The following is a 25509-nucleotide window of genomic DNA, read 5'->3' as shown; positions in this document are numbered from 1 at the left end:
ATGTCTACATACGTATACACATATGCATACATGCATATATACATAAACACCCATACACATGCACACATATACATCCATACAAACATACACATACACTCACACATATGTGCAGATACAAACACACATGCATACATACACATATACACACATACACTTACACACATATACATACTCACACACACATAATCACACACATACATTCACACTACATACAAATATACATGCACACATATACACACATGCACAAGTCCACTAAAGAATCCTCATCATCACTATGGACAACTCATGCAGATGGCCCTCATATACTTCATTTCTTTAATTCTGGTCACAATGCATTAAACTGTTTTCAGTCATACGAAGTTTAGAAATAATAAAGAAAGAAATAAAAGAAAAAAACAAAACACTGTACATAACTGTCATATAGGAACGTAATGAATTAGAAAAGGAGCTTTTATATTTGCTTTTTATTTTTTGTGTGTATTATTCATGGTACTGAATTATGGGACTTTTTCATACAAGTATGTATATACAGTATGTTGAACATATTTCTCACCATAACCCCCTACTAAGCCCTTCCATCTCCTCTCCAGTCCTTCCCCAGGGTCACTGAGGTATTTTACAGACTTTTCAGGGTACCTCCAGTCCAAGATCAAAGAGGCTAGTTTGCCATTGGAAAGTTATTTTTCTAACCAAATGACACCTATTCACTGTAATTAGTGAAGTTTCTGCCCTCAAAACTGGGCCAAGTGTGGCCGGGAGTTGGTGGCACAAACCTTTAATCCCAGCACTCGGGAGGCAGAGGCAGGTGGATCTCTGTGAGTTCGAGGTCAGCCTGGTCTCCAGAGTGAGTGTCAGGATAGGCTCCAAAGCTACACAGAGAAACCCTGTCTCGAAAAAACAAAACAAACAAACAACAACAACAAAAAAAAAAAAAAACTGGGCCAAGTGTGATCTTGGTGTTCAGCCTCAGGAAGGAGTTAGGCAGAAGGAAGTAGCCAAATAAGGGAACAGAACTTGGTGGCTAGCTTTAAGAATGTAATCTAGCAGTTTAGCAAGGAAGAAGGAAGCAGGGAGGGTAAGACCTGCCAGTGCCGTGTTTGTAATGTTTGGGCCTTCAGGAGTGCCCTTCACAGACTTTATTCAGATATATGGGATCTGCAGAAACATTTGAATGTTTTTTGGGGGTGAAAATGATGCAATTTTTCTTAAGAGAAAAATACAATTGTGTGTCTACAACACATGGATCCAAAAGGCATGAAGAGGTTGGAACTGAAAAAGCTTAACAAAAGAATGGATGATCTAGCATTAAATGGCAGCAACAGGCTTAACATGATCTACAACACGTGTGGAAAAAGGGCTATACAGTTAAATCTTAATCTTCAGTTCACATGTGTGACAGTTTTAATTGTCAATGTATCCCATTCTAGAATCCCCTGAGGTGTGAATCTCAGTAAGGGATGCTCTAGGTTGAACTCCAGGTATGACTGTGGGGATGAAGATCGTTACATCAATTAAAGTGGGAAGACACACTCACTGCAGGTGGCACTCTCCCCTGGATTTGGGTCCTGAACTGTATGAAAAAGGAAAAGGGGGCCTTATTCAAGCATCCATGCATATGTCCATTTCTGTCTGCTCTGACTGTAGGTGTGATGTGACCAGTTGCTTCTAGTTTCTGCCATCTTGACATCCCTGCAATGATGGACTCTGACCCAGAGTTGTGACCTAAAATAGACCCTTTGTGCCCTAAGTCATTATGGTCAAAACGTTTTGTCACAGCAGCAGGAAAGAAAATGAAGATGGATGGATGATAGCTTGGTTCTTAATTCACCTGCCCTGCCAATCCCTAAAACTGAAGGTTTCCATAATTTGGCAGAGGTGGAAGCATGGAGTATGGCATGGTGGGTTCCTGACCTGTGTGTCTGTCCATCTGTGATTTGCAATTTGGGCTGGTGAGCTTTCTTCAGGGACTCCTCCATAGAGGCTGTGAGCACTGTTATTGGAGTCCACAGGGTTATCGAGGGCCTCGGCCATCTTTAACTTCTCATCAAGGAAAGACACACAGTAATTACTGGGCTTGAGCATCAGTCCTGGGCCTGTGTTAGCCGTTTCCAGAGAGACTTTCCCCAGACTTTGCTGGAGTCTGTGATGAGGAAACAACTTTCTTTCTTTTGGGTCAAAGATCCCAAAAGTCTCTGCACTCAATTGTAGCCCCAGCTTCAGGCAAGTATCTAAACTGTCTGCTTTGCTCATAAACCATGTCCTGGTCTATACTCTCACAGGGGACAGAGCTCTGAGAACCCCAGCTTCATGTGGGAGTCTCAGTTCCCACCCTTCCATAGCTCTTCATGTAGGCCTTGGTGCTTCTTGCCTTGAACAACTCAAATGCTGTAATTCAAATCCCATGAGGCCAGAACTAGAAATCTCTCCCCTCCTCTCAGGACAGCCTCCTCCATTGGGAACTTGGCTCTGATTTTCACACTGTTCTTGTGTATTTGACTCTGAAGAATCTCTTACTGTCTTGTAAACTCAGATGGAATAATATTTGTTATGTTTTACCGAGAATTTATAATTTATTCTTTCACTAGCTCTCTCTTGCTCTCTCTCTCTCTCTCTCAGGTTTTTCTGTGTATCCCTGGCTGTCCTGAAACTCACTCTGTAGATCAGGCTAGCCTCAAACTCAAGAGATCCACCTGCTTCTGCCTCCCAAGTGCTGGGATTAAAGGCTTTCTGGTATACCTAGGTTGCCAAGAGCTAGCTCATCATCACCTTTCCCTGAAAGAATAGTAAATGACTGCCCATGGGTGAAATGTTCCTGTCCATATTTAAAGAAGAGAGAGGAAGAAGGGTCTTTGGCTTTTTACAAATTTATAGACTCCTCTACCCCAATCATCTCATTAGTTTTGAAGGCCATTCTTTCAGTCATTCAGTCAATTCTTCTTTCATTCACATCTCATTCAGTAAAGATTTAGTACATTGTTTAGTATTTGGAATTTCATTTAATCATTGAATACATAAATTTAACCTGAGTTCAGATCTGCAGAACCCACATCATAGCCAGGTATGGTGATGCATATCTGTAACCTCATCACTGGATCTGGGAGGCTCAGTAGTCATTGATCTAGACCTACTTTGAGCTCCAGGTTCACTGAGAGACCCTGATTAAAAAACAGGGTGAAGAGTAGTAGAGTAGACACCCAATGCTAACCTCTGGCCTCTGTACACAGATGCATAAGTTCACACACATGGAGATACATACATCACACACACACACACACACACACACACACACACACACACGTCATAAAAATAAGAATAAATAATGCATATACAGTGCAGTATATGCCATACACTGGAGAAATGCTTGGGCTCAGCAGAAATACACTAAATCCTTATCTTCATGAAGAACAAAACTATCGTAACTCTGCTGTTGTGTGATAGGTGCTGTAAAGTGAATGTTTGTGTTATTATGAGATGTAATGGGAATTTTTCCCTGCTCTGACGAGAGGCCTCATTTGGGAAGGAGTGGGTGGCTTGCACTGATTGAAGAGGGGTGCACTACTTGTTTCAGTATGGAGCATTATGAGCAAGACCTAGGTAGGGATCATGAAGAACCAAAGAACAAAGAGACAGAAAACAAAATGAAAATGTGAGGTTCTAGAAAAGGCCAACCAGATCAAACCCTGAGAGCACCTGTCCTCTATGTTGAGGAGTTTTGAGTCTATTGTGGGAACTGTTGAAAGGCATTAAACACCTGTTTGACACTCAGATTTGTCCTTTGAGAAGTCTTTTCAGCTTTTGGGATTCCAGACTTAAGGAGACAAAAGAGAACAAGACCAGGAGGGTTTGCTGGTATTATCTAGGGACAGACAGACAAGTTTTACCATAATTACTGGGATAATGACACCAGCCAGGGCCAAGTTTGGGGGAAAGGCCTCTTTCTTTGAGAGCATATTGTACTTGTGGTGTGCTTGAAATATCTACGAGGAAAGTGTGAAGAGGGGTCGGACACCTGGTCTAGAACTCAGAGATGAGGTCAAGGGATGTAAGCATGTGAGTAGTATGTTACAGGTAGTCACTTAAAAGATACAGTTCTGAGGGACTGACTGTAGACGGTCCCTGATACATAGACGTGGAGGCTGTTGATGACCTTAGTAGACCTTGCTGGTGGGTGAGAGGGGTGAGAAGCTTGGAGAGAGAAGTAGAGACAGTAAGAGACAAAGAAATGAAATCAGCAAGTGTAGACAGCTCTTTGAAGAAGAGCTATTGGTGCTGCATTTTGGGCTCTAGGCCCTGGTTGTTGAACATATTAGACAAGTGGGTTCACCATGAAGCTACAACCAGACCAAGGCATATTAGTTTTTAAAAGAAATAGATTGCTTAATTATTATTGGATCACAGAATATTTTTAAAGGGAGTCAGTGTGAAGTACTACAACATCTTATTGATGATGAAAAGGTGATGATGAAAAGGCTGACAGAGGGACTCAGAGACACTGAGACAGAGCTGGGAGTAGAATTTGGTGGTGGAAAACTGGCCTGGTGTGTATAAAGCCCGAGATCTCTACACCTGCCCACCCACCAAAAGACACCAGGTAAATACTGAATTATAGTAATGGCTGACGTGTGAGCTCTTGCCACTGTGCAGGTACTGTGATAATGTTTAACATTTATAAGTTAACAAATGTAAATCCACAATAGCTCTATGAGACGGACACATAATAGACATCAGAGACATTGATATAATTTGCCAGAACTCGAGGGCAGAAGTGACAATCCAGGCAGTCTTCTTGTTTTGGATTATTTTATTTCCAATTTTATTTTCAAACACCAATTACATAAATATTATCTACTTGTGGAGTATAAAAGAGATGTGTTGTATGTTTATATTATATAGTGATTAAAACTTATCGATGCATCTTTCATTTTGTGTACTTGTAAGTTTTGTCAGGTGAAAACATTTGAAATCCATACTTTTAGCAGCTTTCAAATACTTCTTTTCCAACATTGGCTATACTGCTTGCAGATGGGCAATAGAGTATTTGTCTCCCTTGCAAGCCTACCTCCATCTTCAAATAATATTGGTTACACGATCGCTTTGTGGCAAAGGTATAAAAAAATCCATACTGGCTCCACTCCTTTTGTTAGAGTTTCCCCTTGGTTTTGTATTGTGGATCATGAGAGGCATAAATAGAAGTGTCATCAGTGGATGGCTAGCTTTCCTCGGTGGCCTTTAATAAATATGTGTGCATTATTCATGTAATTGCACCTGTAACTGCGGTGGGCTGGCTGTGAGAGTATAATAAGTAAGCAGGGATCACATATCTAAAGCCACCTTCCTCCCTGGCAAGATGCAGCATGTGTGAGTTTCATTAACAGGAGTCCTAAAATAAGTGACCTTTTCTAGTCCCTGGGGACTGGCCCTAACTACAATGTGTGGTTTTTCTCCTCCAAAGGATTTAACAATACTGAGAGAACATGTGACAAGGAGTTTATCATACGGAGAACAGCCACCAATCGAGTCCTGAATGTCCTCCGTCACTGGGTCTCCAAGCATGCACAGGTAATTCGGATGTTCCAGGGACTACTTTCAAGAATGTTATGTTTAAGTCAACTTTGCAAGTCATTGCACATGTAAAGTATCTGCTGGCACATGGTGGTTAGAAGCCTTTGGATTTAGAAGTTAAGAAGGAGAAGTGTAAGGAAAAAGCACTTGTGTTTCCAACATTGCTATTTCACACCTGAAGATAAACCGAGGTATACTGTAAAGTGGGGCTCCCCTCTTCCCTATCTTCAAGGCAGTGCCACCTCCCACGCCACAGCCATGGTCACAACTGTACTAGAGTACCTAGGGGTTACATTTACCAGGGTCCCCCCTTGAGCTGTAATGCAGAAGCCTCCATCTTCAGTGGCACCCAGAGCTGTGGAGGCAAACACCACAGAACCTTGTAAAGGCCAAAAATAAATTTTATCTGATAAGGGAGGGCTTTTTTAGACCAATTCACAAAATTCACCAAATTACCTCATGTCTTCTTATGTTTTGGTTCCTAGTACTCTGTTTTTTAAGTTGAAGGAAATCTCACAGTTTTCTATTGAAAAAAATGTGTAGAATTTATTCCCCTTTCGCACAATAAAGCCAGGTCCCTCTTTACCTTGTTGGTTCTAATTTGCACTTTTCCTGACTCCATGCCAGGCTTTCCTGGACCTGATGTCGGCTAGTAGTCTATAAGGAATGTTGGATAGAAAGACAAGGGCCCTGATTGGCTCAGATCAAAGATGTGACAAAGCTTGAAGACCATTTTGCATTAAGCACAAAGTACAACCATGGACATTTGTGATTCAGACTCTTGCTGCTAAGGATGGGAGAGATGCTCTTTTCATCTCACTGCAGTTAGCCATGAAGCACACTTTGCAGACATGCTTGCCCTAGTTCTGTGGTGCTGGGCACATGGCAGACATCTGCTTGTTTGTTGTTGAACTGAGTTTACATTTCAGTGTTGCCACTGTTCACTTTCTCCATGAGGTCATTTTCTGACATTTAGTTTCCAAAGGGAGTCAAAACATGGGCTGTGTCCTCCAATGGACCCACAAGCTGGACTCTACACTACAATGTGTGTGTTGACATTGCTGTGGAAAGGTAGTGTTTTCATGAAGCCTACACACACACACATGCTCAAGCATACACACACACACACACACACACACACACACACCTACTGCAAAGCCTTCTGTATCATTTATACAATTTCCAGGTCTCTGAAGGCATCAGAGCTGGGCTACTCTTGTTCCTGTGGTAACTGTGATCTTCTGATAGACTTCCAGGCTGACAAGTCAACCAAGACCTCACTCACAAGGCTGTCACAGACTTAATATATTTCAGGACAATTCTGTTTTGACAATTCTGAGTTGTCTATTGATCGGTCATTCTGAAGAGACTCTGTCCACTTGAGAAATGTCACACACATGGAATGATGTTGAAATGGAGCTGTGGCTATGGCTCATCATGGGCCCAGGCAATTCGTCTAAAAGCTTGAGATCAGACACCTCCTTTCCCCAAAGAATTTATGCACTGAGCATCAGTTCTATTCTTTTTCTGTTTTCTCAATTTATCTGTTAAGAGCTGTGCTGTGCTGTGCTGTGCTGTGCTGTGCTGTGCTGTGCTGTGCTGTGCTGGGTGTGAGAGCGACTAAGATCCACGTGGTCTCTGTCCTCGAGGACTTTCCACTCATGGGAACAGGTAGCCACTCTCAGCCACTGTGCTTAGTGTAATTCCTGCACAACAGGCTCACCCTCTGGTAACTCTGAATGCCTTAGACATTTAGGCAGAGGACCAAAGCCTCAGGAGGTGAGGCAGAGAACACAAAGATTGCACACCCTTAAGGGGAGGTTCTAGGCCACCTAAGGAGGACAAGAGGGACCTCTTGAAAGCAACCCAGCGACAGTTGTGCTCAGTCAGCAGTGGGAAGTCAAGACAGGACAGTGGGAAGTCAAGACAACACAATGGGAAGTCAAGACAGGGCAGTGGGAAGTCAAGACAGGACAATGGGAAGTCAAGACAGGTCATGTCAGGGATGGTGGCAGGGTCACTTACCTCCCACAGGAGGAAAGAGCAGAGCTACTTCTCAGTCAGCCATGGAAGTTAGAGTTTAAAGAAGCCACCAGCCACATGCCCTAGGCAGAGGTACAAGGCGTTCGCTGGGGCCATGTGAGGAGCTGTGTATGCATACACAGGGGACCTTCTCTACATTGTGAGCAAGTTGACCTTCAGGGAATTGGGTCCAGCCATGCCCCCCGCCCCAGCTCCAGCAGACTGCCTGGAAGGCTTATATTTTCCCACTGGGAGAGTCTGGGTAAAGTGAAGTATTGGAAGCCCAGGACCAAGGGGAGTTGAAAATGACTCAAAGGCATTTCCTGGGTCAGGTGAGCTACCCTGAAGTGTCCAGCAGAGTGGTCTTGAAAATCCCATTGGCAACTAATCATTGTCATTCTGCTACACCGAGAAGAAGCCAATGCCAGGTTCCACTCACATATCACAACAGACTGTTCTTTTCTCTGAGCATCTACAGCCCCAGTGATTGAATGGGATTGAGGTGGGATGAGCATCTTCCAGATTTAGAACAGGACAGGTGTGGACAAGGCCACGATTGTTACTAGTGTGAACCCCATACTCTGCCTGTTTAAATGAGACTATTGTAACTAAGAGGTCCTGGAAGAGTGACACCTGCCCAGACCTCACGCAGGACAGTGGAGGATGCTGCTTGATGAAGCTACCTGAATAACCCAGCCATTACATTTTTATACCACCTCAGTCTGCTTACATGGATTTTATGGCAAACTCTGAAAGATATATTTATCTGAAAATGAAGCACTTTTAAATTTGAATTGAGGTTACATGGTTTCTTCCTTTTTGTTGAGCTATGATAGACTTCACATAAATGACACCAAGCATAACTGTGCAACTCAGTGGCCTCTGTAGTTACCAACTCCTCGAAACACCACTATGGTCAAGATATAGGTCATGTCTAGCCGCCAAGAGGACTCCTCCCTGTCAACTATCTCTTCCTGAGCATTGCTAAGCTCCTGTTAGCTTTACTTGTGTTGTTATTAATACAACATACATTTTAATATATTGAGGATAAACCCCTTATTTACCCAGTTGTGTTCATTTCCTCTGGTTTATTCTTTCTTTGAACACTGTTTATATATATATATATATATATATATATATATATATATATATATATATATATTCGAGACAGGGTTTCTCTATGGCTTTGGAGGCTGTCCTGGAACTAGCTCTTGTAGGCCAGGCTGGTCTCGAACTCACAGAGATCTGCCTGCCTCTGCCTCCTAAGTGCTGGGATTAAAGGCGTGCGCCACCAACACCAAGCATCTAATACAATATATATTTCTAATGCAACACACACACACACACACACACACACACACATTTACCACAAACATATACCCTCTTCCCATTGTATGAGAATGTTTGTGATGGTTAGTACTAAATGGTTAAGTCTGATCCACTTAGTTGGACTAATGGGCACACCATTGGGTGTGACTGTGAGGGAACATCCATGGAGGTTTAATTAAGGAGGGAGGAGCAGCGCTAGTTGCAGGTAGCACCACAGCCTGCACTCCTGCCCTGCCTTGGATAAAAAGAGGAAAGGGAGTGGGGAAAAGGCTTTCACTCTGCTTTTCCCTGCTTCCTGACCACCAGCCCAATGGGATGCATCACCTGGCTCTCCTGCCATCATGGAGCTGCCTGCCACAACGCCATTGTCACTTGGTCTGTGAACCATGAGCCAGAATCAACCCCTCCCTCCATACATGGTTTCTGCCAGGTATTCTGTGACCACAGTGAGAAAAGTAACGGGTACTGCTTTACACAACTTTATTCTATAAAAGAGGGGAGGGGCAGAGGGACAGAAAGAGAAAAAGGGGGGAGAGAAAGGGAGAGAGAGAGAAAGAGAGAGAGAGCACCCAGTCCCTAACAGCTGAGGTAAGTCTCCCATGGGGAGGAATGTCCAGTCTATGTTAACAGGATCTCCTCACTGGGGGTGTAGGTAGGTATCCCAGAGATGGGGTGGAGTATGGGATAAAGAATGAACACCCCCCACCCCCCGCGCTGGCATTTACGGGCTATGTGGCTCAGAAAATCTTATTCCCTCCACCACACCCTAGATTTCTTTATCTAGAAAAATTGGGCTAATGTTACTTCTTCCTATGAGCCATGGGATGATTACACAAGGTGGCAGATGTAGCCAGGCTGTTATGGATGGTGGCTCTTGGAGATAGCCTTGTGTGGGCACTGTCTAAACCCTGACCTCAGGTGGTCATAATGCCATCCCTGCACTTGACCCATGAGCTGCTGAATTCTCCGAGGCTATCTGTGACACTATCCTCTTGAACTCTATGAGACCACTAGAAATGTGTCACTTTACCTGGAGTGCCCTGCCCAGTGCCTCCTAGGTGTGTGTGGCTGATTGATATCTAGGGTAGCTAGCATGGTGGAAGCATTGTGGTGTTATCACTTAATTAAAATGAACTCGATGCAAGTATAAACCAGAGATCTGGCAGGAAACTGAACCCAGCACTGAGATCTGAATTCTTGCAGTCCTGACACTTGGTCTCCACCACTGCCATGGTAGGAAGCTGGGGAGGAGGACCCATCCCTGAGGAGGGAAAAATAAAACCTTTACATAATTCCACTGTTGTACTGAATGAATCACAGGAGAATATGGCAGCTCCTTCCTCCACAGGAAGGAAAGGGCCAGAGTGCCTCCCTGTGTCTTACAGCTAGAAGTAGGCATGCCACTGAGTGACTCGGGGAAGTGGGTGCTGGTGTGATAGTCCATAAGAAGTTTGCTAAAGGAATGTTTGGGATCACAGGGGCCTGAGATGCAAGCGCGCTCACTTCCTCTCAACTGCTGGTTATTTTGACAGTTGTAGAAGCCTCTTTCTAATTTTTATTTCTTGGCATCACTCTGCAAAACACTGAACTCAGTGTCACATCAGGGCTTGGAGAGTTGAGCTATATCCTTTGTTCTAGATCTGAAAGTGGAGATTGAGCCAGGACAGGCGCAGCACAGTTTTTGGTGTGGGTGGGAAGATGAAATCTGTAAGAAACAACTCGCTACTCAACAGGCAGCAGCTATCCGCCTCTACTGACAGCTCTTGGCCAGCTGCCGGCTCCGTCCTATCCCGGGGCTCAGCCCCTCCGGTCTATGTTCAACCCCTCCTGTCTATGCCCATTCCTGTTTCTGTTTATTTGCCTCCTGTTCTTTTCCATCCACATGCCCCCGGTCTACCTTCAGCTCCCTAACAGTGGCTTTGTTTATCCTCTTCTCTGGCCTCTGAGGTTTCTAGACCCAATTCTGATAACAACTTGACTCCTACAGCTTTTGAGCTGCAGCACTCTTTAGCCCTCTCTCCTCTCTTTGAGTGGGTACCAGGGACATCATGTTTCTTCTTAGGTCTTAAAGATCCTGGGTCAAAAGGACTCCAGAGGAAGAGCTCTGAGCAGAAGTGTGTTCCAGCGTGAGCATGTCTGCTTTCTCACTGTGATGTGGGTGAATGATCTGCATGGTTTTGTTGTTGTTTAGAGGCAGGTTTCTCTGTGTAGACTGACCTGGAACTTGCTCTGTAGACCAGGCTGGTTTGGAACTCAGAGATCTGCCTACCTCTGCCTCCTGAGTGCTGAGACTAAAGGTGTGCGCCACCACCACCAGGCTCGGCATGGGATTCTTATGCTCAATTGAATCAATTGTCAGACTCAAAATATTAAGTGAAAACTACTAAGTGAGAAGTCCATGTTGACTCTTTTGTGTGTGAATCCTAGGGATTCTCTGAGATTTGCTGTTGTGTATTTTGTTTGTTTGGGTTTGGTTTTGGTTTAACTCTTGGTTTTTGTTCTTTGTTTTTTTTTTTTTCTTTGCCTGATCCAGACAAACAGATAAACACATTTTGTTGTTGTTGTTGTTATTGTTTGTTTTGTTTTGTTTTTAATCCTAGATTAGTAACTACTTACCACATTCCCCTTGTCTCTTACCCATGTCTACATTTGTCTTTTGAAGTTCCCTTCAGTTCTTCAGGCTTTTCTTAGTATTGGTGAGGCATTTACAACAGGATTCATTAGCCAGTGTGAACTGGATTAAGCAGTTAAAATGCCAATGTCCTTGGAAGACTTTTTCTTCTCTTTAGTGGCTACAAATACTACTGAAACTGCTAAAAGTTAGTTTCCCATAGAACTGCTAAGATCCCTTCACCTTTTGACAATGGATTTTGTTGACTACAAAATCAGTAAGAATTAGCACATTGAATCTGACTGCTCTGATAGATTCTTGCTCTTATTTCCTGATGAGGCATCATGGGATCAGGGCTTACTACTCCTCATTGGTATCTCCCTGTTCTCATAATTGCTCTTGAACCTTGAAAGCATGACTGGAGTCTGTGAGTACGGCCACATCCTCACCAGGAGAATGATGGCCAGACATGCACTGGGATGTATTCGGCCCTTGTTTCATGGTTTAGGCCTAGGCCAGGGCTCTAACCACTGCAGAGCCTCCTGAAGACACAAGAGGTCAATGGCACACTCATGCATCCCCTAGTGTGCTCAGCCCCTGGCTCATCTCACTTGTTTTCTTTCTTTGTGTGTTCCCCTCCCCACCTCTGCTCCCAAATGTCACTAAACTGAGCTATTAGTCTCTGTGCACCAGGTCTTTCCTTGGATTACCATCAACAATGCTTCATGTGCCACACTCCTATGAACTGAGTGTCTCCCCTATGAGAAAGGAAAGATGCACACTTGTTTCCAACTCTTTACAACAACCTTTTTACATGGTTAGTCCAGACCAAATCCTCTCCTAATGGTTTGCTGAGGCTTATATTAGAAGCAAGCTCAAAGAACATTGCAATGACAGTTGGCATTATTTAACTAAATAATTATAAACATTGAAACTAAAAGCAAGCCCTTCTAGACTTGTATTTCTCCCTTCAGTCTTTGTGATTGTCTGGCCCATTTACATTAACCACCTAACTAGAACCCTAATAGAAAACACTTACTTAGAAAAAAATCTCTCTGAACCTCTCTCCCTGATGCATGTTTTTATCTAGGCTTTCTTTTTTTTATTAAGGCTTAAAGAGGTAGGCTTGGGAACTACCTAATTTCAGAGTTATGGGGTAGTATTTCCAAATTCTTCATTCAACGGTTGAGGACTAGAGGCTAAGTCTTTGTAAGTCTTTTAAACTCAGAATCACTCATCAGAAAGTACTTGAATAATGCTTTTGCTGGGTGGTGCTTTCCTTTTCAGTGAATTGGTGTCAGTGTTACCATTTGCCTCTAGCCAGCGTTTATATTTTACTATAAGTCTATGTTTTGTACTCTGCCCTCCCCTAGTACTTCCCACTTCACATATGCTAAGCTGGTTTCCCAAATCATCAGTTTAAGACTTAGGCGGTTAGCCAGGCGTTGGTGGCGCACGCCTTTAATCCCAGCACTCAGGAGGCAGAGGCAGGCGGATCTCTGTGAGTTTGAGGCCAGCCTGGTCTCCAGAGCAAGTGCCAGGATAGGCTCCAAAGCTACACAGAGAAACCCTGTCTCAAAAAAACAAAAAACAAAACAAAACAAAACAAAAAAAGACTTAGGCAGTTCATCACCACCTGTCCTCAGTGGACTTCTGCTCATTTGAAGTCAAGAAATATGTGTGAGCCAGCCAGGAGCAAGACACCATGCTTAGCAAGTCTGAGGGTTGTCTAGTGTCTAGTACCTGGGCTGCAGGCTCCTAAGGGATAGTCAAGCATAGGTTCCCTACAAGCAGATCCTCTTTGTAGTTTCAAAACTCCATTAAGGAGTGACTGGTAAGGGCTGGGAGAGATGCTCAATGGTTAAAGGAGTGACTAGTAAGTATTGAGCATTATTGGGAAGTGTAGAAGTACTATTGTATAAGTGCTATTGCTTTGCAGGATCTTTCAAACTGCTGTCCTTCTTTGTACTTTTCCATTAGCATTTTGTACCCATTATGCAAATAAAGATGCTGTTACAGTCCTTTGTAGTTGAGTAATGGGGAACACTGGGATTCCCTCCTCTTTACAGTGAGTGTTTCCAAAGGGAGAAGTTGATAGAGTCAATGCTGCCCAGAAATGTGATAACAGGCAAGCCAGAGGGTAACAGGAGTGGGACAAGGTGATCAGGTGCCCTTCAGGGGTTCCCATCCCAACTTTTAGCCAGGACAACCCCTCCTAGGACTAGCTTTCAACTTTTAAAGTTCTACCAGGCATGCCTACCTTTTGACATTGTGACACATTGCTGTCATCTGCAAAATTTATGCTCAAGATCTATAGTGAAGTCTCAAACACCAAAAGTAATGACCACCACAATAAACACATTATATTTCAAATGAGCTGTGATTCTGGATAGGGTCCCTTTCACGGCATGCTGCCCATGGGCCATGAAGTGAAAGCAGTGGAAAGCATGGTTGTCTTAAAGCTGTGTTCATCATAATGAGGGCTGAAGAAGGGCATCCCAAGCCTGCATCCTGGTGTGACCACACAGCATCTTTCCCTCTTTCCCTATTCACAAAAAAGCTGAATCTAACACCTTTTATAACAATTTAAATTCTCCATCTTGTGTAGTTTAGGAAGGCAGAAAACCAATGAATACTTTTCATTTTCTTGACTGTCTACCTGAGCCTCAGTCTCTGAGTTTCACCACATCCTAACCATCTGCTTTATGGACCTTTGTTCGGGGGTTTTAGACTTGTTTGTGCAGATCTGCTCCACTCTGCATGATCCCCACTTTTAAAATCTCTGGCCACTGTTAGAATACACTGTGCTGATTACAGAGAAAATTACTCTCATAATTCTCCTTCTCCCTGAATAGTGTTTACTGATTAAGATGGACCCAGTGCCCTGGAGTCCCCTTGGTCACATGTGGCAGGTAGCCTACTCTCTGGAAAGAATGAATGTGATTTTCAGACTCATGCTATCAACACAGGTTAGTCTTACACAAGATGAAGGATTTAAATAGTATTGTAAAGGTGTTAGATCCAGACTGGTTGTGAATAGGGAAACCAGGAAAGATGCTGTGTGGTCAGCTCAGGATGCAGGCTTGGGATGAATGTCTACAGTCCTCATCATGATGAACCAAAGGCAACACACCTTTAAGTCAACCATGCCTTTCCCTCTGGGGAACATGACTATTGTTTGATTATATTTGATTGTGTTGATTCACAGATTTCACTTTCTTCTCCTTCTTTCTCCAGCACTGGGGCTTGAACCAAGGACCTTGAAACACCCTAGGCAAATGCTCTTCCTCTGAGCTCTACCCCAGCCCTATTGTTCCTTTCTGTTTTGAAGTAGAGTCTAAGTTAACCAGGTTGGCCTTGAATTTTCTCAGTAGCTGAGTCTGACCTTGAATTTGCAATCCTACCTCCTCAGCTCCGGAGTAGCTGGAATTACAGCCTTGTGTGGTTAAATCTTATTAACTCATATTATTGTAAACTACTGAATTTGATTGTAACTGATGCATCTGTGCTTCCCCCACTTGGAATGGGAATAACCATGTAATGTGCTCCCAGGCTGCTTTGGAAGGTCTCAGAATAACGTAGCTAGCACTGGGTAAGATGTCACCAAGTCTGAGTCACAGTCATTGCTAGCCTCGTCTCAATGGTTCCTCTCTTCTGAGGGTCATGAGACCATCAGTTGACAATATAATCTGTGAGTAAGTATACACTATGTGCCACAGTCCCACCTAGAGCCTTATGACCTGTTCCCTCCAGCCACTGCCTCTCTCTGGGTTCTTAGACTGTGTCTCCAACCCCCATTGCTGCTCCAAGCCTCGATGGAGAACCGCACAGCCCCCCTCTGCTCTTCCAGCCTTCTCAAACCTGTGCTCTAGGTGTCCTTGGCTGGTGTTGCCTCCATCTGCCCATCCACCCCGACTTGTGTTCCGCCTTCCCCAGCACCTGTAATACTGACTTGCTCAATGGCTATGGGAAGAGTAAGAGGCAGATGGAAAGGTAAACACCTCATACTTCTTGTGCCTTCACTCCTCCCGCCTCCCGCTCTCCCCCCCCCCCGCCGATTCTCTGCCTCCACCCCTCTGATTCATTAATTTGGAGCGGAGGTGCATGGGAATCACATGGACGCAGTTACTGAGCGATAGCCTCTATGGCTTCCGCTAGCCTCAGTCGGCTCCCTTGTTCTCCAGACAGAACCAGGGCTCCTACCTCCAGAGACAGCAGCCCGGCAGCGCCATCTTGTGGACAATGAGCTCCACTGAGCCTGAGCCCAGGCTTGGGAAAAGCAGCCAAAATGACATTCTGTGACAAAATGAAGTCAGCCAGACTTATAAATATCCTATCTCTGAATTTAAATAGTGGAAAATGTCTTTCTTTACAGATTTATATTTTTTGATTGGAAATAATACTCTGTACTTTAAAACGAAACTTTTCAATGACCAATGATGTGTTTTCACGTTCATTTATAAATAGCATCGTGTCCTGTGGGTACATCAAAGGCTTCAGCTTTAAAAGCAAAACAAAGGTAGTGCAAAGTCTCGCTGCTAAAACGTGGTCACTGCAGTTTGTTACAAGCAGAATCTTGGAGCTGGGGAGATGATTCAGTGGTTAAGAGCACTGGCTGCTCTTGCAGAGGACCTGGGTTTAGTTCCTAGCACCCACCTTGGTGGTTCACGACCATTTGTGACTCCAGTTCGAGGATATCCAATGAATACCAGACACATACATAGTGCACAAACATACATTCAGGCAAACACTCATACACATAAAACAATCTAAAACAACACCCCAGAATCCCAGTGCCTCTCCAAACAGCTAAACCAGACCTTGGGGTTAGCCATAGCCCTGGTGACTCCTACATGCATGAGAACTTGAACGGCACAGGTGTCAGAAGTCAGATGGCAATCCTGTGTTCTTGCTCATGTGAGCCCATGTGTTCCGAGGGACTTGGCCCGTCTCCTTTCTCCTCCATAGCTCAGCTAGTGAGGAAGGACTGAATTTACAGGGTGCTTCATGATGAAAACCCTGTGCAATGTGAGCAAACTCAAGAAGGAAACTGGCCATTTGTATGAGGTGTCAGAGAATCTGGTTCTATCACCCACATTCATCAGAACAAATATCCAATATCTAACCATGCATCACGCTTCAGCCATCAGCAGATGGTTCGCCCGATCTTTTAAAGGGCTGCTCAGGCCCGTTTCCCCAGAGTTCAGAAGAGTAAAATTACATTTAAGATGTTTTTATTGAAGAATGTTAAGTTTGTTTTACCAGCAGCTCAGTAATCAGTATTTGTGTATATAATGATCTTTGAGCTACTTGCTAAATTTTTAAAATTGCTTTTCCTTGCACAAGTCATGTGCCAGGATGCTGTTTGTTAATCCAGTTTGTGCTCTGACAATTTCATGCATGCATGTAATGTATGTGGACTGCTCTGACTCCCATGCCCTCATCTCCCTCCCTTCCATATCCATGTCCCATTCCCTACCAGTCTCTTTCCCGGGCTCATGTTCTTTTGTTTTGTTTGTGTACATCTGCCCTTGACAAGGGCCTTCTGTGTGCCCTTGGTTTTGGAACTATCCATTGGAGTCTAGTAGGCTCACCAGGGGTAAATAACTGAAGAAAGTGGTTCCTCCTCATCCCCCAGCCCATACTTAGCCTGTATGTAGTTCAGCATAAGGCATGGGGTTCTGTGAGATGGTCCCTGCCCATCCATGACCGACTGTTGAAACAGCCTGTCTTGTGCAGGACCAGTGCAGATAATTGCAGCTGCTGTAAGTGTGATTATACTGGCTGTGTTGTATCTAGAGGATGGGACACCGTCACTGCCCTTCTCCCTGTTTTCCAGCTCCTACATTCTTCCTATCCCCTCTTCTACAGTGTGCCACGAGTTGTATAAATGTCTGGTTTAGGACTGCACCCTCATCATCACTTCTTCTCAGCATCTTATGCAACATGAGTCTAGGAGAACATCCATGTTTGCCGTCTGGAGGCCTCCAAACAACCCCTGTTGAGCCCAGAATGGAGCCCCAGCAGCTGCTCAAGGATGTTAGCTAATCACTAATTAGCTCACAGCAAGGCCTGAACAGAAGGCTGGTGTCCTTCACACTAATCGTGCTGTTTATGGTAATCAGATTATTTGCATCATTAGTGTCTCAACATAGCTACATGAAGACTCACTAATATATATCAAATATTCATTAAGGATATAGACTCCTGATGGTTGTGAACTCCTTTGGTAGCTAAGAGAAACTGATATAGACAAGGTTATTAACTGTTTAAACTACTCTACCTTGAGATGAGGGTTCGGTGGGATGAAGAAAAAACAGCAGCAAGATAAAACCACGGTTTAAGGGAAAACACATAATGAGAAGCTCCTGCACAGTAAGTAGGTGACATATTATGGAAACATTATTTAATGTTAGGGTTACCTTTGCTGTGATGGGACAGTATGGCCAAAGAAAGTGAGGTTTATTCCAAAAGCAAGTAAAGGTTTGCTTTCATTTACACTTCCACATCACTGCTCATCATCAAAGGAAGTCAGGACAGGACTCAGGCAGGGCAGGAACCTGGAGACAGGAGCTGATGCAGAGACCACCATGGCTTGTTCCCCATGGCTTGCCTAGCCTGTTTTTTAAAAATCACCTGGGACCACCACCCCAGGAATGGCACCACCCTTAGTTTACCGGCCTCTTCTGCATCAGTCACTAATCTTAAAATGCCCTACAGACTTGCCTATAGCCTGACTTTATGGATGCAATTTCTCAGTTGAGGTTCCTTCCTCTCAGATGACTCTAGCCTATGTCACATTGACAAAAGCTAGGCAGGACAGATATGAGCATCTGTATTGCCCTCAGGCCCCAGTGGTTCTTGTTTCCCATGAGATAACACTTTAACAACAGTGAAAACGAAGTCCTGAGAATAGCTTACTGTTCCTTTTGCTATGGACCTGAGATGCACAAACTCTCATTTCAAATTAGGTTAGATGTTTAAACAATCTACAATTCATAAAATTATGGACATTTTGCCCTTAATTTACTATATGTAGTAAAAAAATTAACTGTTTTCTTCTTATCTAGCTAATTGTCATTAGTGATGTTGGTCTCCAACCATTAAAAATGATTCAGAAGGTTAATTCCTCAAAATCATTTTCTTTATCGTTAAACAGCAATTATACTAATGGATAACACTGCTAATAATATAATAATACAAGTATAACAGAATGCGCTGTAATAATTGTAACAGATTCATGTGGGTAACAACCACACCCGTCTGTACACACAGACTAGTAGTCTATGAGAGTGAGGCCCTCCTGTGTACACCTGGCAGTCCTAGGTGATTTTGTATACCAGCATTCCCAGCACACTGCCAGGAGACGGTGTATCAAAATTCACTCCATAAAAGAGTGCAGTAGCCACAGCCTCACACTTTTATTATGTTTGTCTCTTGATATTCTATCTTAAAAATTTCCAGATTGATGGGAAAATTACTAGCATTTAAAAAAAAAAAAACAGTGTAGCCGGACAGTAGTAGTGCACACCTTTAATCCCAGCACTTGGGAGGCAGAGGCAGGGGCAGGCAGATCTCTGTGAGTTCAAGACCAGTCTTGTCTTCAAGAGCTAGTTCCAGGACAGTCTCCAAAACTACAAAGAACCCTGTCTCGAAAAAACAAAACAAAAAAACCAACCAAACAAACAAACAAAAAACCCAGTGTAGCGCTGCACATCTGGGTCATGTTTGTCAGGGTAGTTGCATCTGTTCTCTGTTACCTCCTCACCCTCTACAGCCCAGGAACACATCAATAGGAAAATGATCAAATCTAGGGGAAAACGTTATTATGTATGTGCATGTGTGAAAGCCAGAGGACAACTTGAATCTCTCTTTCTACTGTGTAGACCCAGGGATTAAACTCAGATCACTAGCCTTGGCAAGAGTGACCTCTACCCTGAGCTGCTTTGATGTCCATCCAAGACAGTTTATCATTGGTTCAGTGCTCCATCTAGTGTGCATTTCATAAGTCATCCAGTCAGTGGTCACAGATAGGCCATCCACTTTGCCCCACTCTAATCTATCTATCCACCCATCCATCTACCACATCCATCCATCCATCCATCCACCCAGGCAGCCACACATCTATCTATCCATCCATCCATCCATTCATCCATCTATCCATCCATCCATCCATTCCTCCCTCCCTCTTTGTAACAATAATGGCCCATAAGTCCTATTGATTCTTATTCTTTACTCTCATTATTCATTTCTATGCTCCAGTCTTCCTAACTCTGCTCATAATCTATCCCGTCAGTGTTACTCTTGTCTCTGGCATGGCCATATCTGTTTCTGGGTGTCATTTATTCTTTATTCCTTAGCATATCTATGTAGATTCAAGCATAAGTACACTAATATTAATATACTTAGCACATCTTCATTCAAGTTAACATCCAAAGAACACATTTTATTCTTTTTTTGGTTTTCTTGAGACAGGGTTTCTCTGTATAGTTTTGGAGCATGTCCTGGAACTCACTCTGTAGACCAGGCTTGGCCTCGAACTCACAGAGATCCACCTGCCTTTACTTCCTGAGTGCTGGGATTAAAGGCATGCACCACCAATGCCCGGCTCACATTTTATCCTTACAACAAATATTTTTTTAAGTTACTGCTATGTCCCTGTTTCTGACATTACTCATAGTCCAGTAGGAAACCAAGCAACTGTATTGCTCTTTAAAATGTGCCACCCTAAATTATGATAATAGTGAGTTATGTGCTCCATGGAGCCACAAGAGAAAATCTTTCAACCCTTCTGTGTCAAGTAAGGACTCCAAGGAGAGTGTTACCAACTCCTAGCCTGAGAGTCCACCTGGGGAAAGAGTGCAATGCCCCAGGCCAAGGAAATGCATGTCCCATCTAGGGAACTGAACAAGTGCGTTAAGTTCCAGCAGTGTAACCAAATGTGTGTTGGAGGTAGGATGTGATGGGGGGATTAGAGAGAAGAGGCTGGGTGGGCTTGCTGGAGCTTTGTAATGGCTGCTAGAGACCAGGCCTAACTAGTGTCCCACAAGCAATAGTATTCAACCTTTCAGGGGGTAGGGAGCTGCCAGAGATATAACAGCATAGCCCCAACCCAGACTACTCATGGGGACCACTAGGAGCATACAGTGAGCAGCTAGGGGGCCACACATTTCAGTTTCATACCAGGATTCTGGGGAAACCATCCTGATTAAAGATGTCATGGGACAGAGATAACCCTTGAAATGAAGATTTTAATAGATTCGTTTTATGTTATAGGATTTTGAACTCAACAATGAACTCAAAATGAACGTTATAAACTTACTAGAAGAAGTTCTAAAAGACCCAGATCTTCTTCCTCAAGAAAGGAAAGCCACGGCAAACATCCTGAGGTAAAGGCCAGCACCTGCTGATGGAATTATGGGCTATGCTCATGGCAAATAGGTCCTATCAGGCCAGAAGGATATGTTTTAGACTTTTCTGGGCACCAAGTTTATATGTCAGTAGAAAGGTATTGTCTATCATCTTCTGCTTTGTGGGGACAGTTTGGGGTCTGCTGTGCAAGGAAGACTTTGGACTGTAGGCATAATTTGTACAGAGACAGTTTCTGTAGAACCACATGGTAAAAGGGTTCTAGGTAAAACCCCTGGGGATTCCTGCTGTGAATCCAGCCAGCAGGGTAGAAAGGGTTTTTGTTGTTGTTGTTGTTGTTGTTGTTGTTGTTGTTGTTTTTATCCTGCTTGTGAGTACTAATTATGGATCACTAGTTCACTAGGCAGGATGGCAGTGTGTCTATGAGGGCAGCTGCATGCCTGTAATGTTTACACCATTGTTAGTTTGCTACACTGGTCCTAGCCAGTTTTTCTATTCACTTCTTAGCTGGGTACTCCTGTGAGGCTGGGTAAAACATGAACCCTGCCTGTCTATGCAATGAAGGCTTGAACTTGGCAGACCTACTAGAAAGTTGTGTTTGTCCATAGTTGTGACATACAGCATTCATACAAATAAACACAATAGTTTCTTGAACTGATGGGAGATTAATTTTTTCTAGTTCACACTTTACATGAAGAGTGCATTCATCAATGGTTTTATGTAGACATGTCAGTTATGGCTTCTCGGCTCACTCATGGGTACATCTTCTGCCCCTGTTTGAGAGTGGGAAGCATGGCATCTATCTGCCAAGGCCTATTACTGCCTCACTATTCTGGTTTTCAATTCTTCCTCTACTTATAGCCTGGAAGTGACCTTTGTTTCCCCGAAGCTTGTTTGCATTGTGTCTTGGTGCAATTGATTATATAGAAGGCATGTGTGGAGACAAGTCCATTCACCTCAGTCTCCCATGCTGTTGGAAGTCCCTCCCTGATACAACAATGCCAAATTTAAAACTGTGGTAATTTAGCAATTGTACCACAAGTCATTCTTATCTCCCATTAAATTCCCAAAGCTATACCCTTGTGATTTAGAAGCTGCTAGAAGTTGGATCATGTTCTCCATTGGAAAACTGACATGTTCAAGTCCTGAAATCTCCTACATCAAAATATTACCCTATTTGTGAATAGCATCCCTGCAGATACAGTCAGCTAAATTGGGGACATCCTGGAAGGTCATATATGTATATTTTAAGATGCTTCTCCTGTATTAGGTTTCCATACCACCCTTCAAATGGCCCTTCATCTTAGCTGTCTCTCAGCATATTGCATATTTCCTCCATCAGTCCTCCTTCCTTCCTCCTCTCCAAGCCTCCTGTTCTAGTGCTCCTCCATCTATACATAACTATCTATTTTATTTAGCTTTTCTAGAAATATCTATCTATCTCCATTAGTCCCCTACTCTATACATAATCTCTGTGGTTCTATGGATTGTAGTTTATCATTAACTTAACAGCTAATACCCACATACAAGTGAATACATACCATATTTGTCTCTGGGTTTGGGTTACCTCACTCAATTTTTTCTAGGTCCATCAATTTATCTGCAATTTTATTTTTAAAAAAGGCTGGAATAATACTGTATTGTATGAGTGTACCACATTTTCTTTATCAATTCATCTCTTGAGGAACATCTAGGTTGTTTCCAATTTCTGGCTATTATGAATAGAGCTTTGGTGAACATGTTTGAGCAAGAGGTCTACAGTAGGATGAAATGTCCTTTGGGTATATGCACAAGAGTAACAGAGCTGGATCTTGAGGTAGATCAATTCCTAGCTTCCTGAGGAACTGCCACACTGATTTCCATAGTGGCTGTACAAGTTTGCAATCCCACCAGCAATGGATGAGTGTTCTTCTTACTCCACAGTCTTGTCAGCATGAGCTGTCACTTGTTTTGTTAATCTTAGCCATTCTGACAGGTGCAAGATGAAATCTCAAAGTAGTTTTTGATTTGCATTTCCCTGATGACTAAGGATGTTGAGTATTGCTTTGTTTCTCAACCATTTGAGTTTCCTCTTCAGAATTCTCTGTTTAGATCTGTACCCCATTTATAATTGGATTGTTTTCTTGATATCCAGATTTTTAGTTCTTTATATATTTTGGACATTAACCCTCTATCAAATATGTAGTTGGTAAAAAAGTCTTTTCCAACTCTGTAGGCTGCTGCTGCTTTGTCCAAATGATGGTGCCCTTTGCCTTACAGAAGTCTTCCAGTTTCATGAAGTCCCATTTATTAATTGTTGATCTTAGTGCTGTGCTCATGTTCTGTTCAAAAAGTCTTTTCCTTTCATAATAAGTTCAAGACTATTCCCCTATTTCTCTTCTATCAGGTTCAGTGTATTTGATTCTGTGTTGAGGTCCTTGATCCATTTGGAGTTGACTTTTGTGCAGGGCTGTAAGTATAGGTCTATTTGGATTCTTCTAAATGCAGCCATCCAGTTGAGCAGTACCATTTGCTGTAGATGCTGACTTTTCACCAGTATGCATTTCTGGCTCCTTTAATAAGAATCAGGTGTCCATAGGTGTGTGGACCTATGTCTGGATCTTCAATTCTTCCATTGATCAATATGTCTCTTTTTATGCCAATACCATGTTTTTTTTTAATTACTATATCTTTATAGTAAAATTTGAAATTGGAGATGAGGATTCCTCCAGCAGTAGTTTTATTATTTAGGATTTTTTAGATATTCTTTTTTTAAAATGTGTGTGTGTGTGTGTGTGTGTGTGTGTGTGTGTGTGTGTGTGTGTGTGTGTGTGTGTGTTTCCATATGAATCTGAGAATTGTCCTTTCAAGTTCTGTGCGGGATTTTGATGGGGATTGCATTTGAATCTGTGGATTCCTTTTGGTAAGATAGACATTTTTATTATATTAAGTCTACCAATCCCTGAGTATGGGAGCTATTTCCATCTTCTACTATCTTTTTAAATTTCTTCTTCAAAGACTTAATGTTTTTAATCATACAAGCCTTTCACATGCTTGGTTAGAGTTACCCCAAGTTATTTTATATTATTTGAGACTATTGTGAAAGGTGTTTTTCTTCTGAGTCAGTCCATTTGCTACTTGCATATAGGAAAGCTACTGATTTTTGTGAGTTAATTTTGTATTCAGCTACTTTGCTGAAAGTATTTATCAGCCATAGGAGTTTCTAAGCAGAATTTTTGGGGTTATTTATGTATACTATCATATCATCTGCAAATAAAATACTTTGATTTCTTCCTTTCCCTTGATCCCTTGTATTCCCTTGATCTCCTTCAGTGGTCTTACTGCTCTAGCTAAGACTTGAAGTATTATATTGAATAGGTATGCAGAGAGTGGACAATCTTGTCATGTTCCTGATTTTAGTGGAATTGCTTTGAGTTTCTCTCCATTTAAGTTTATGTTGGCTATGGGCTTGTTGTAAACTGCCATTATTATGTTTAGGTATGCCCCTTGTATCCCTAATGTCTCCAGAACTTTTATCATGGAGCATGTTGGATTTTGTCAAATGCCTTTGACAGAAAAGAAAAAAAAAAAAAAAAAAACAACAACATGAGATGCTTACATTTTGTTTTTGCTTTTGTTTTTTCCTTTCAGTTTGTTTATATGGTAGATTACATTGACAGATTTTCACAGGTTGAACCATCTGTCCACCTCTGGGATGAAGCCTACTTGATCTTGGTGGTTTATCTTTTTCATGTGTTCTTGGATTTGGTTTGCAAGTATTTTATTGAAAATTTTAACATCTATATTCACTGGTGAAATTGTCCTGTAATTCTACTTGATTTTTTGCTTCTTGATGTGGTTTGGATATCAGGGTGGCAGTGGCCTCATAAAATAAATTGGACAATGTCTATTTTGTTTTTCATTTTTCAAATAATTTAAGAAGTATTGGAATCAACTCTTCTTTGAAAGTCTGATAGAGTTCTTCACTAAAATCAACTGGACCTGGGCTTTTGTTTTCTGGTTGGGAGACTTTTAATCACTACTTCTATTTCATTAGGGGTTATAGGTCTGCTTAAATTGGTTATCTGATATTGATTTAACTTTGATAAGTGGTATATACAAATAAAATTATTCATTTCTTTTAGATTTCACAATTTGGAAGACTACAGGTTTTTAAAGTATGTTCTGGACTTTAAAGTATGTTCTATGACTCTGGATTTACTCACTGTCTGCTGTTTCTAATTTGGTTTTGTTTCTAATGTTGTTAATCTACATATTTCTCTCCACCTTTTAGTCAACTCCTACTGAGTTTTTGCAAAGAATCAATTCTTTGTTTAATTGATTATTTATATTTTTTGTTTGTCTCTGTTTTATTGATTTCAGCTTTGAGTTTGATTGTTTCTTGTCATCCACTCCTTTTGGGTATTGTTTGTTGTTGTTCTCGAGCTTTCATGTGTGCTGATACTAATACCAGAGTTCTCCTATTTTTTTTTTAATGTAAGCACTTAGTGCTATGAACTTTCCTATTAGAACTGCCTTCATTTTATCCCATAAGTTTAGGTATGATGTATATTAATTTTCATTTTAGAAAGTCTTTTATTTCTTTATTAACTTTTATCAATCCATTTTATATTTAA

At 42.3% G+C, this 25509-nt stretch overlaps 1 protein-coding gene across 1 annotated transcript in view; it reads left to right on the top strand.

The window, feature by feature from the left end:
- LOC100759959 (ras-specific guanine nucleotide-releasing factor 2) overlaps positions 1-25509 on the top strand; it is a 230159-nt gene that overhangs the window by 187834 nt on the left and 16816 nt on the right. Inside the window, exons 18-19 of the mRNA XM_027401746.2 lie at positions 5453-5559; positions 20801-20913. Coding sequence (XP_027257547.1) covers positions 5453-5559; positions 20801-20913 — 220 coding nt within the window. The remainder of the gene's footprint in view (positions 1-5452; positions 5560-20800; positions 20914-25509) is intronic.

Source organism: Cricetulus griseus, chromosome 2, assembly GCF_003668045.3.
Source record: "Cricetulus griseus strain 17A/GY chromosome 2, alternate assembly CriGri-PICRH-1.0, whole genome shotgun sequence".
Classification (NCBI taxonomy): Eukaryota; Metazoa; Chordata; class Mammalia; order Rodentia; family Cricetidae; genus Cricetulus; species Cricetulus griseus.
This window is presented reverse-complemented; position numbering and strand designations above follow the sequence as displayed.